This window comes from Prorops nasuta, unplaced genomic scaffold, assembly GCF_024137725.1.
Source record: "Prorops nasuta isolate Cenicafe-Biocafe unplaced genomic scaffold, Cenicafe_Pnas_1.2 PNAS00017, whole genome shotgun sequence".
In the NCBI taxonomy this organism is placed as follows: domain Eukaryota; kingdom Metazoa; phylum Arthropoda; class Insecta; order Hymenoptera; family Bethylidae; genus Prorops; species Prorops nasuta.
Genome location: NW_027116814.1, coordinates 1,312,171 through 1,324,898, shown reverse-complemented (window position 1 = coordinate 1,324,898; position 12,728 = coordinate 1,312,171). Strand labels below are relative to the sequence as shown.

The 12,728-nt window shown below is 38.2% G+C and overlaps 1 protein-coding gene across 1 annotated transcript; it reads left to right on the top strand.

Moving 5' to 3' along the window:
* The first annotated feature begins 5,953 nt into the window (after nucleotides 1–5,953).
* On the top strand, nucleotides 5,954–6,532 carry LOC136779489 (uncharacterized). The gene has a single exon (XM_066737113.1). It carries the CDS (start codon nucleotides 5,954–5,956, stop codon nucleotides 6,530–6,532), a length of 579 nt encoding a protein of 192 aa, XP_066593210.1.
* The last annotated feature ends 6,196 nt before the right edge of the window (nucleotides 6,533–12,728 follow it).

The window sequence follows — 12,728 nt, the reverse complement described above, 5'->3', positions numbered from 1 at the left end:
TATTATCAAAAAAATACATGAATCAACTGACTCGCTTCAAAGGCGTTCATTGGCGATATAAGATTCATTATGGCTCTTATTAAATTAGCCATTATTGCTTTAACTTTAACATGTTCTCTCAATTTCGTTTACACCAATAAATCTTCATGAAACTAGGAAACGATACCTTTATGTAATTTTGGCGCCATAGAATTAGAAATATTCATATTAATTAAATGATAATTTTAAATTATAAAACAACTTTAATAGTTTAATAAAATTCACTTTCAACAAATTAAACTTTTTTTCATTTATCATACCACTTCAAAATTAATTATAAAGCACTCACCTATATAATTCTTATACAAAACCGGCAATTTCCATCTATTTTACATGCTACATAACAATATCTACAGTTTGAATTTAATTAAAAATACAAAAAGTCAAGGTTTAATTTATTTTATTCAGTAATAACATTTCATTACATTCTGTCAGCTACAAATCGTAGTTATAATTGTTAAATATATTCACCATTTGTTAACACAGGCGACACAGGCTTTGCATTTAGCATTGTTAAAAAGATAATAACGCAAACAAATGGACCTGTCAAAAGTCTCGTGTACTAACCATTTGGCAAAAATCTGATTCTACAAAAAACGACGTTCACGGAGTTTACGATCACTGCTGCCAACCCAAATTTCCGCGTTCAGATTTTTGTCCGCCATGTTGTACATGAGGCTTGCCTGAATTGCTCCGTTAGAACGGCCCTAGGGAAAGCTCGGTGGGAACGAAAAGAGTTTAATTCCGAACTCATCTATTTTCACCCTTATTTTAATTTATTGGACAAAACTTCTCCTGAATAGACTAATGTCAGCTGACGTATTGTCTATAATGCGTTTAGCGTTGCCAACTTACAATTTGTTTGCTACAGGATATTATAGCTAGTCAGGTAACAGTCTGAAACTAGCTGAAATGTAACCGATTCAATTTCCCCGACGTCCTTCAAGGTAGGTGTTGTAAAACTCTTTCCATACAGCACACTTGACTAAAAGTTCTCTTATAGACATTTTTTAGTTATCCAATTGGCTAAAATATGCCTAAAAGATGTCACTAAGTCATTTGTTGCTGTATGGGTTACTATTCAACTTTATGAATGTTTATTTTATTATATTTTAATTAATATTATTTTTAATATAGGAATATGCGATCGTCGAGGCAAGTTTCTCGATTGCCTTATTGGTAGACCAGGCCGTGCACACGATGCAGCTGTTTTTCGAAGCAGTATTATTTATGAGAAGCTAACTGATTCGAACAATCCTCTAATATCATCATCTTATCACATTCTCGGTGATTCAGCATACCCACTACTACCTTGCTTGATGACACCATTTAAGGACAGTAGACATGCTAGGCCGGTTCTGGCCCCCCCCACTCCTGTCCACTCGGCTGAGCCTGGTTGCGAGGTAGTGGGGGGAGCCAAGAAGTGCTAAGCGGTGGTGGTGGGGGAAATCGGAGGCTCCACGTGAGCTCGCAGCAAGTATGGGCGAGAGGGTTGCGGGGGTGCGGGAGGATACTTGCAGCATTTTGACATCACACCCCCACTCCTCTGACGTCAGGTCTCAGTTAGTAAAAGCAATTTCCTAGATGGTAAAACAGATTCTCCCTGCGTTTTTTTTTTGCTCGCGTAACCTTGAATCTTTGCAGCATGCTACTACCCCGTTGAACCCCCTTTACCCTAAATGTAGCTGAGTATGTTACTTTTTTCCATAGCTCAGCAATTTTTGAACTAATATATAATAGCATGCACAAACACACAATTGATTCAAAGCATACTTGGTGCAATGTACTGTTCCGTTTTCTCGGTTAAATAAATCCGAGGATAGGGGCCAGGGGACGCGTCAGTTTAACACAAATTTTTCGAAAGATCGTAATCAAAACGATGGTTCCTACATTCGTGGACTTTCAAGGGTTTCGATTGAAAGATAATTCTTTTATAGTGAAAGAGTTTGCAGTTTTGCGCGATAAAAAAGTGTTTCACATTTTATTTTCACCACCATTTCCATATTCTTGGTTAAATGAGGCAGAGATAAAACAAGCAAAGTAAGTGAAATTGTTTAATTAAAACAGAAGCTTTTTACTGTAATATTTTTATTTTTACTTCTAGCTGGTTATATTATAACCATCACGGCTTAAATTGGACAGATGGCTATTCACCGTATTATAGGTATAAAGATGTTATAAGGAAATATGTGATAAATGAAGAAGAACAACAAGAGATATTCGTGAAAGGACTAGAAAAAAGGAATTGGCTTAGTGGTATCTCTGTTTATACAATAAGTAATGCAGATGAATGCGAGTGGGGAGATTTCAAATTGAAAGACAGCAAAGACAAGTTGGATCTTTCTATGTGCATGAATCATGAAGGTTTATGTGCATTGAAAAATGTTTATTTTATGAAATGTATGTATGAAAGAGAAATGTACAATAAATAAGAAACAAAATAAAATTACGTTTCAGTTATTTAAGCAGATTCCTACAACAGTCTTTTTGAAACGATTTTTAACACGTGTTTAAATTGAAGAATAAGCATATCGAGTTTCTACAGTAATTCTATTTTAAAACTAATTTTTACATACACACACATACACGCACACACACACATACCAATTGATGACTAAGTATATTAAATTTCATCTCAATATGTGAATTATAAAAAGATGTATCATGGATGAAATGTTTCACTCATTCCACTATAATCGGACTCGAATCAATCTTCCTCTTCTCCCATTTTTCGCATCAATTTTACATTCTCAAAATGTATACCGAACTTCGAAAAAAGTTTAGCTTAATTAAAACTGAGCACGAGTACTCTACATGGGTACGTGAATGTCGTGACCGTATCCAGGAGCTGAGGAACGATAATCGGAATGCATCAGTGGGTACACGACAGAAACATTTTGCTGAAATCGCGAACATCAAGTGCCTTCTGCTTCGTGCATCAAAGAATAAAAGCTCCATTAAATTTGGTTCTGGTTCTCATAATGCGGGAGAACTCATCTGGGAGGAGCTCGAATCAGCGTTTAATAGCCGAATATGTAGTGGTATGGTGATAAATAGTAGTTACATAGAACCACGCAGCTTTCTATTAGATGCAGAAGAAATTGTGTACACCCGTGTAAACCAAGTATTTGATAGTGTAAATAGTGTTAAGATAAACTGTGTATTTAATGGACAATTTGTTTCTAAGGACATTAGTGATGATAAGCATGTATGTACAAAGAATAGCGTATTGTATAAAACTGATAATTTTAAGGAATGGTATAGGCTAAATATTGTAGAGATTTTACTAAAAGAGTTGAGTGAGTTTCAAGAACGTGATAGTGGTTGGGCTCTGGAGAAAATTCTGAGTTTAATAGTTAATATTAATCATTACAATCCACTACATGCTGGATGCAGAATTGAGCTTCCAGCCGCTATTTTACATAAAAAAGCTGTGATAAACATAGACAATGAAGATAGCGCATGTTTCGCATGGGCTGTGACAGTGGCACTATTTCCAGCAATTCCACCTGCCAAATCCTACCGAATATCCTCCTATCCACATTATCGGTCTGTTTTAGATGTAGGAAGTATAACGTTTCCGACCACTCTAAAACAAATTCCGAAATTTGAGGTGGATAATGACATTTCAGTTAATGTCTTTACCATGGAGGAGGTAGAGGAGGAACATGATTGTAAAGCCAAAGTGAACATTGTACCGCTTCAGATAACAAAGATGAAACGTTCTAGGCATGTTAACCTCCTCCTCATCACGGATGACCAGGGAACTGCACACTTTCTTTGTATAAGAAATCTTCCAAGGTTGATAAGCAGCCAAATAAGTAAAAGAGAACACAGTGCTCATATTTGTGATCGGTAAGTAAGAATTATACTAGAGATATTAATATTTTATAAAAAAATACTAATAATATCAATAATTCATTTCAGCTGTTTACACTATTTCCGTACTGCAGATAAGCTACAGTCGCATGAGAGGGATTGTGTGCAGCTTAATGACAACCTGCACGTAATTCTACCAAGGAAAGCTGAAGACTGCTGGGTATCTTTTAAAAACCAGAAGAACAGTGAAAGAGTGCCGTTTGTCGTCTATGCAGACTTTGAATGTTTACTACAGAAAATTGACAATAGTAGTAATAGTAGTAAAAATAGTTACGATTATCAGAAACATGTACCTTTTAGTGTAGGGTATTATTTGAAAAGTGCTCGCGATGCGTCACTCTCATGTTATAATTCACATCGAGGTGCTAATTGCATCGAATGGTTCGTATGCGAGCTCGAGAGCATTGCACGCATCGTCAGCGAAAAATTGAAGACTGTAATACCGATGAATACTCTTAGTGATGTTGAAATTTCGCGGCACTACAGTGAACCTAATTGTCACATTTGTGGAAAACCGTTTCTTCCAAATCAAGTGCGTATTCGCGATCATGATCACCAAACTGGTAGATATAGAGGACCGGCTCATAATAATTGCAACTTAAACTTTAAAGACTCGCATGTTATTCCCGTAATATTCCATAATTTATCCGGCTATGATTCACATTTTCTTTTTGAGACGATCGTGAATACGTTTGAGGGATCGGTATATTTGCTGCCTGTAAATAAGGAAAAATACACTTCATTTAGTAAATATCTGCGAAAGTATAATATACAGCTAAGATTCATCGATTCGTTCAAATTTATGGCATCCAGTTTGGATAAATTGAGTTCATATCTGAATAGATCTCAGCTGAAAAATTTAGAGTCACAATTTTCGGAATTAAGTATTGAACAGTTCAGCCTGCTTACGAGAAAAGGTATTTTTCCTTACGATTATGTGGATAACATTACTCGCTTGGAAGAAACGGTTTTACCTGCACGAGAGTTGTTCTACAATAGACTGTCCGATAGCGATATCACGGAAGAAGCATATAATCATGCCAAAGAGGTATGGACCAAATTCTCTGTGACAACACTCGGGGAGTACAGCGATCTTTATTTGAAGACCGATGTCCTATTGTTGGCCGATGTTTTCGAGAGTTTTCGCGATAGCTGCATGAAAAATTATAGTTTAGATCCCGCTCACTATTATACGCTTCCAGGCTTCACTTGGGACGCGATGCTCAAGCATACGGGAATCCGTCTGGAACTCTTCACCGATGTGGACATGTTGCTTTTTATTGAACGCGGTATACGCGGTGGTTTGAGCCAGTGCTCCCACCGCTATGAGAGGGCCAACAATCGGTACATGCGAAACTACGATCCGGCGGAACCGTCGAAATACTTGATGTATTACGACGTTAATAATCTATATGGATGGGCAATGTGTCAACCGTTGCCTACCCACGGTTTCCAATGGATCGATGACGCTGCCAATCTCGACATCCTTAATGTGTCCGAGGATTCGTCCGAAGGCTATATTTTGGAGGTGGACTTGGAATATCCACGCGAGCTTCACGACAAACACTCCGATCTACCATTCTGCCCGGTGCGTGAGAAGCCGCTAGGTTCACACCAGGAGAAACTGCTCGCAACCGTCGACGATAAGACGCGTTATGTGATACACTACCGTGCTCTACAGCAGTGTATACGTAACGGTATCGTCTTAAAACGCATTTATCGCGGTTTAAAGTTCCGGCAGTCCACCTGGCTGAAGGCGTATATCGAATTAAATACACGCTTGCGGACAGCCTCGAAAAACGATTTCGAGAAGAATCTCTTCAAGCTAATGAACAATGCAGTATTTGGTAAGACTATGGAAAATGTTAGGAATAGAGTTGACGTGAGGCTCGTAACCAAGTGGGAGGGAAGATACGGGGCGGAAGCGTTGATTTCCAAACCGAATTTTCACAGTCGTGCGATATTTAAAGAGAATTTGGTCGCTATTCAATTGTCGAAATTATCCGCGAAGTTTGATAAGCCCGTGTACGTAGGCATGAGCATTTTAGATATTTCAAAGACCTGTCTGTATGAATTCCATTACGATTATATGCTTCCTACATTCGGCAGTAAATGTAAAGCGATGTATACCGACACGGACAGTCTAGTGTACAGTATCGAGTGTGACGATGTTTACTCGGTCATGAAACGTGATCTGGTCAAATTCGACACCAGCGATTACCCTGCTGATAATCGGTACGGCTTACCTCGAGTCAATAAAAAAGTGCCTGGGCTAATGAAGGATGAGAACAATGGAAAGATCATGACCGAGTTCGTTGGATTGAGAGCGAAAATGTATACCTTTAAGGTGCAGGACTGTACGAAAATTACCAAAAAGGCTAAGGGGGTCAAAGGTTATGTTATCGATAGAAACATAACTTTTGACGACTACAAGGATTGTTTGGATAATTTCACCGTACAGTCCCGTAACCAAAATTTAATTCGTTCGAAATTGCACAAGGTGTTTTCCACTACTCAGCGAAAAATTGCTCTCAGTCCGTATGACGATAAACGTCACATAACACCCGGTTCTGTAGCGACTCTACCTTGGGGACATTATAGGTTAAAAGAGTAGATTTTAATAGCTGTATTTATTGTATTATAATATATTACATAAATTATTATTATTATTATTATTATTATTACAAAACATTATTCTTATTTATCCACGAATTATGCGTTTTATCCATTCCTAACCATTTTACAAATACCTTATTCCCTTTCTTACGCAATATCTTCTCTACCAAGTATACATCAGGATTACCTGTTTTTAAAAGTTCATATTTATAAAATCCACCATGTATGTCTGTACCACGAGAATCTCTAAGTAGATACGTGGCAGGATTTGTCCTTTGCACTCTTGTAATTTGAAATATTTCAGTAGTCCAGTTCGGTGTGTAACCTTTAGCAAACGCATTTTTGTATTTACTGATTCGCACGAAATCACCAGCCTTGAACTTGGTACGTCCAACGATCTTAATGTTGCTATATACAGTAGCAAGCAGATGCTCAGCATGCTCAGGTTTCACGTCAACGGGCCGCATTCCTATAGTACGATGTCTTCGCGCGTTATAATCATCTACCAGCTGTTGCAGTATATTTCGCCATTTGTAACTACCGTCCAGTGTAAAACGTTTCCACATTTCGGTTTTTAACGTTCGATTCCAACGCTCGACTATTGACGCTTTTAACGTGCTGTTCGTGGAGTAATGATTTATTCCACGTTTTTTCATGAGCAGTTGAAACTCGTTGTTGTAAAATTCTTTACCATTATCAGTTTGCAAATTTTTGGGACATCTTCCACTCTTTAAAATTTTTCCCATAGCTGTGGTCACTTCCTTACCACTTTTTGTCTTAAGCGCTACTGCCCAACCATACTTCGATAAGGTATCAATCACTGTCAGAATATAGTGATGACCAGTATCAACGTAATAACGCATATCAACAAGGTCAGCCTGCCAGAGATCATCGAAACCACGTATTATGACTTTTCGTCGTGGAAAATTTCTTCTCGCAGGGACATGTAACTCTTGCACCAGTTGTTTCTTTTCTTCACTCACGATTTTCCCTGATTCTCTTTTTACAACCTTTCCCCCAGGCACATATAATTTCTGTTTCTTTTTTTCACTCATGATTCTTTTTCTTTCGAAAGCAATCGATTATCATGAGTATAAAATGTATGATGCATCCTAAACATTCACTTTTTGGATCCATCATTAATCTTGCTGTTTGTTTGCAAAAGTTTTGACTCAATCTCCTGTATTTTTTTATTTATTCTTTCTTCAATTTTCTCCTCCAATTTAGCTAAACTGTGTTGCAAGAACTTTATATTCACAGCACATGTATTATTATCAGAATCAATAGTCAAATTTACTATTTTTTTATTATTCAAATCCAGTGCTCTTTTAGTCACATTTAATGTACCAATATTAAATTCTTTCCTTACGTTAAAACCACTACCAAATTTGTTAATTGACATATTGACGTGTGGTACGCAACTGAAGAAAATGTTTATAAACTGTACCCTTTTATAGAATAAGATCCTCTTCACGCAACTCTTCTATTATTGACTGTATTTCATTATGGTGGTTTGTATGACCTGCGGTGGTTGATGCAATTAAAAGTCGCAATCGATCAACTAATTCATTAGGATCGTTCCAATGTATATAGTTTGCAGGCTCATCAGTAACATGCATAAATCCACTACCAGCTATCACTCGTTGTGATGGCACTTTATTGTAAATTAGTGGTTGAATAATTTTCTTATACTTTGGACCCTTATTCCCTTGAACCTGTTGGTAACTATCATTTGCTCTTTTATATGATTTAGTTTGTTCAAGGATTTGCTTATATATGATCTTGTCATCAATGGTGTAGAGCTTTCTATCAGGCTCTTTCATGAAGATTAATTCAAAAAGACCTCTCGTACCAATATAGCGCTTTTTATCAATTAAAATATCACCTTCATGACTAATATCAAATGTACATCTTCCCATCACATATTGGTTCCTTTCATCTAATGTAACTCCGAAACCGTGATCGATTTGATCTTTATTATCGAAAAGGAGCAACTGCATATAATGACGTGCAATACGTGGAAATGATCTCCAATCTATGGAATGATTTATTTGTTTTTTGAGCAATCCTAAGGTTTCCTGTCTTGATGTTGAATGTGATGATGCAGACTCTTGTCCAGGCTCTGAATGTAAAGAAGCAGATTCTTGTCCAGGCTCTGAATGTAATGATGTAGATTCTGGCATTGATTTAATTGGTAATACTGATTTATCAAAAGTAGATTTTTCATCATTATCATCATCATCATAGATCATCAATGATTTATTTGTAAGAGTGCCGTCATTGTTATGTAATTTCTTTTTTTTCTTGATAATATACTCATTAGGGGTTGAAGTATGATAACGCTTCCGCTTCTTATCATGATTTGTATCAATGTTTAAGTCATAAGATTCTTCATTGTTATTATCTGTTTGCATAACTAGTTTTTTCAGTGGATCAACTATTGGTTTAAAAGTTTCATTCAATCTACTTTCCACCATTGATCTTTCCAATTTCAGTGCACGGTGTTTTTCACGAATCACCTCACTCGTTTCAGCAATCTTCTTAAGTAGTGACTTTTCATCCATTTTTATGGTTTAACGAGTCAATGTACTAGTTCTATCGATCTTTATAGCTGTTCAATCAACTAGTTTAGCAGTTCAACCGACCGGTTCAGCGGTTCAACCGACCTGTTTAGCGGTTCAACCGACCTGTTTAGCGGTTCAACCGACCGGTTCAGCGGTTCAACCGACCTGTTCAGCGGTTCAACCGACCTGTTCAGCTGTTCGACCGACCGGTTCAGCGGTTCAAATGACCGGTTCAAATGACCGGTTCAGCGGTTCACCTGACCGGTTCAGCGGTTCGACCGACCGGTTCAGCGGTTCAACCGACCTGTTCAGCTGTTCGATCGACCGGTTCAGCGGTTCAAATGACCGGTTCAGCGGTTCGACCGACCGGTTCAGCGGTTCGTCTGACCGGTTCAGCGGTTCGACCGACCGGTTCAGCGGTTCAAATGACCGGTTCAGCGGTTCGACCAACCGGTTCAGCTGTTCAATCGACCAGTTCAGCGGTTTAATCGACCGGTTTAGCGGTTCGACCAACCTGTTTAGCGATTCAATTAACCCGTTTATCTCTATAACTGATTTGCTTAATAATGTATTTACACTGTTCAATGCTCTACGTTAGACTAACACTTTTCAGCACTGATATGATGCTTTATGCTATTCGATGGTTGCATATTCATCGAAACCCTTCCGATATCGACCATTTTGCATACCACTGTCCTTATCAATTACTAAAAATCCATAATCTTCCTGCCAACACTTTGAACACAATTCGCAAAATTTTTCAAATGTCATATCAGTGTTTACATGATCTTTGTAAACATGCTTCAAGTTAGTCCCATCCTGCTTAAAAATGATTATCATATTTGCATTGTCACGAATCAGATGTTTTGGGATCTTGGCATAGGTCTGACAAAGATAGAAGCAATCGATGCTCGAGTGCCGACCCATTGAAAAGTAGTCTCTTATATTGTCCTGCTTATCGCTTGCCACATCATCAAATATAAAGATTGAATTTGGTAATGCATCTGTCACACTTATAACCTCACTATTATTTGAAAATTGATGATAACCAATTTCCTCCATATCTGTCAATAGCTGTTCCAAGTAACGGTACTTCGGTTGCTGTAACGATTTCGAGTAAACGTACAGGTTGTCAAATCTTACACCGTGAGGACTCTCAATAAGACTTAGCAATACGTTTGTTTTCCCACAATTTGAGGGTCCGCAAACTATACAGCGTATAGTTGACGGTAGCAAAGTTCCATGACGTTTCATATCACTAACGGTGGCAATGTGATAATCGGTATTAGAGATATTGATACTTAATGGTTGCTTTACGAAATGCATTCTCGAACGACTGTGAGGTTAAATCTTAATTGCTAGAGCTATTTATAGGCATGAAATCAGAGAATTGAATCAGTTTTCATTATGCCTGCATTTGTGTTGGATGTTACAAGTTTGGAGGAGTTAAGCAGTGATCAATTGGAATACGTACCGAAAATTGTACTTTTAAAATACTTTTCACACAGTATTGACAGATATTGGAATAAATTACCCAAGCATATTCGTGCAGATCCTGAGGTTCAAAAATATCGCTATTGTTTACAACATTTCAATCTACCTAATACTACTCATGCGGATGGACTACCACCGTTGATAAAAGATTGTTATACATGTCGTGCGTTGGATGTGGATCATTTCTCAATAAAACAATAAACAAACTACCGATTGAGCTTCATTTACCGGGATACAATTACTGTGGACCAGGAACTCGACTTCAAGAACGATTAGCACGCGGTGATCGAGGTGTGAACCAGCTGGACGAAGCCTGTCTGGAACACGATATCGCATATTCGCAATACAAAGACCTATCGCAGCGTCATCAAGCTGATAAAGTGCTCGCAAAACGTGCACGTAGACGTATCACAGCTGGTGACGCAACCTTGGGTGAGCGTGCTGCAGCAACAGCTGTCTGGGCGTCTATGAACGCAAAGCGTAAACTTGGTTTAGGATTACAAACAGATATGGTGAGGAAAGCAGCAGTGAGAAAAACTGGAAATAGTGCTGTAAAAAAACGTAAAATTCGAGTGCCTAAAAAACGGGGCGGCTTGTTGCCTCTGCTCCCACTGCTAGGTGCGGTGGGAGCACTAGCAGGTGGAGCATCAGGTATAGCGAAAGCTGTAAACGATGCCAAAGCTGCGAAAAAACAGTTGGAAGAAATGCAGCGTCACAATCGTATGATAGAAGCAACTGCAAGAGACGGACGGGGGCTGTATCTCGCACCGTACAAACGAAGCGGAGGAGGCGTAGCAAAAAAATCAATGTCAAAGAAGCGAACAAAAAAGTAACTGTACACGGTCTACCAAGATCTGGTGCTACAAGTAATATTCAATTATCTCACGTATGTCATGATATGCCAAATTTCCGTGGAGTCTTTATGCGTACAAGTCTACCACGAAACGGTCCATGGTCTAATGAATGTGCAATCGTTAACCTTGACGATTCTAATGGTCCAGGCACTCACTGGGTTGCCTACGTTAAATGCAATAATCTTGTAAAGTATTTCGATTCTTTCGGTAATCTGAAACCACCGACTGAACTTGTTCGGTACTTCGGTCCGCTTAGTACAATTTATTACAATCATGACCAATATCAGTCGTATGATACGAGCATTTGTGGTCAGTTGTGTGTTAAATTTCTAAGAGAACAGACAAAATGTCTTTAACATTTACGCTATCAGGACACGGTCATGTGTTGGAATCAAATTTTTTCCCTCCGATTAATCTAGACGACGGTCACTATGAACTGGGGCTCGTAGATTTTCAAAGTTTCTACTCGATCGCCAATGTAGATGAGACGAATAATAATTTTTACTTTGGTAAAAATAAACTAATAACCATACCTACAGGCTGTTATGAGTTGAGTGCGATAAATGAATACTTGCGTATGCGGATGGAGTTACCTTATGATGATAATGTTATTATTCTGCGCGCCAACAATAACACACTGAAAAGTGAAATAATGTGTAAATATTCTATTGATTTTACAAAAATTAATAATATTGGTTCTCTGCTAGGATTTTCGTCAGACCGCGTAATCCTACCAAACACTTGGGCTGAATCAGACGAGCCTGTGAACATTTTAAAAGTAAATATTCTACGTATCGAATGTAACATTACCGCTGGTGCATATACGAACGGTAGACCACGACATGTCATCCACGAATTTTTCCCAAGCGTTCCACCAGGCTATAAAATCTCGGAAACACCGAAGAACGTCATTTACTTGCCAGTCATTGCAAGGGTAATCGATCGTCTCACATTACGTATTCTCGATCAAGACAATCGTCCTGTAAATTTTGGAAAGGAGGAAATCACCATACGATTACACATTAGAAGATGTTGATTTATAAGAATACCGACGATTATAAACCAACATTACTCGATGAACCAATCAGTCAATTAGCTGCATCAGAGCTGAATACATCAGTTCAGAGTGAAATAGGGAAAAACGTGATCGGTGACAAAAAAGTTTTGACAAGAAAAAATATAAATTTTTTACACTCATTGGGTCTGACTGTGAAGAAAAGAAATAATGGATCCATTGAACGTTACCGCACAGCCTGCGTACGACAACCGCATCACTAAATTG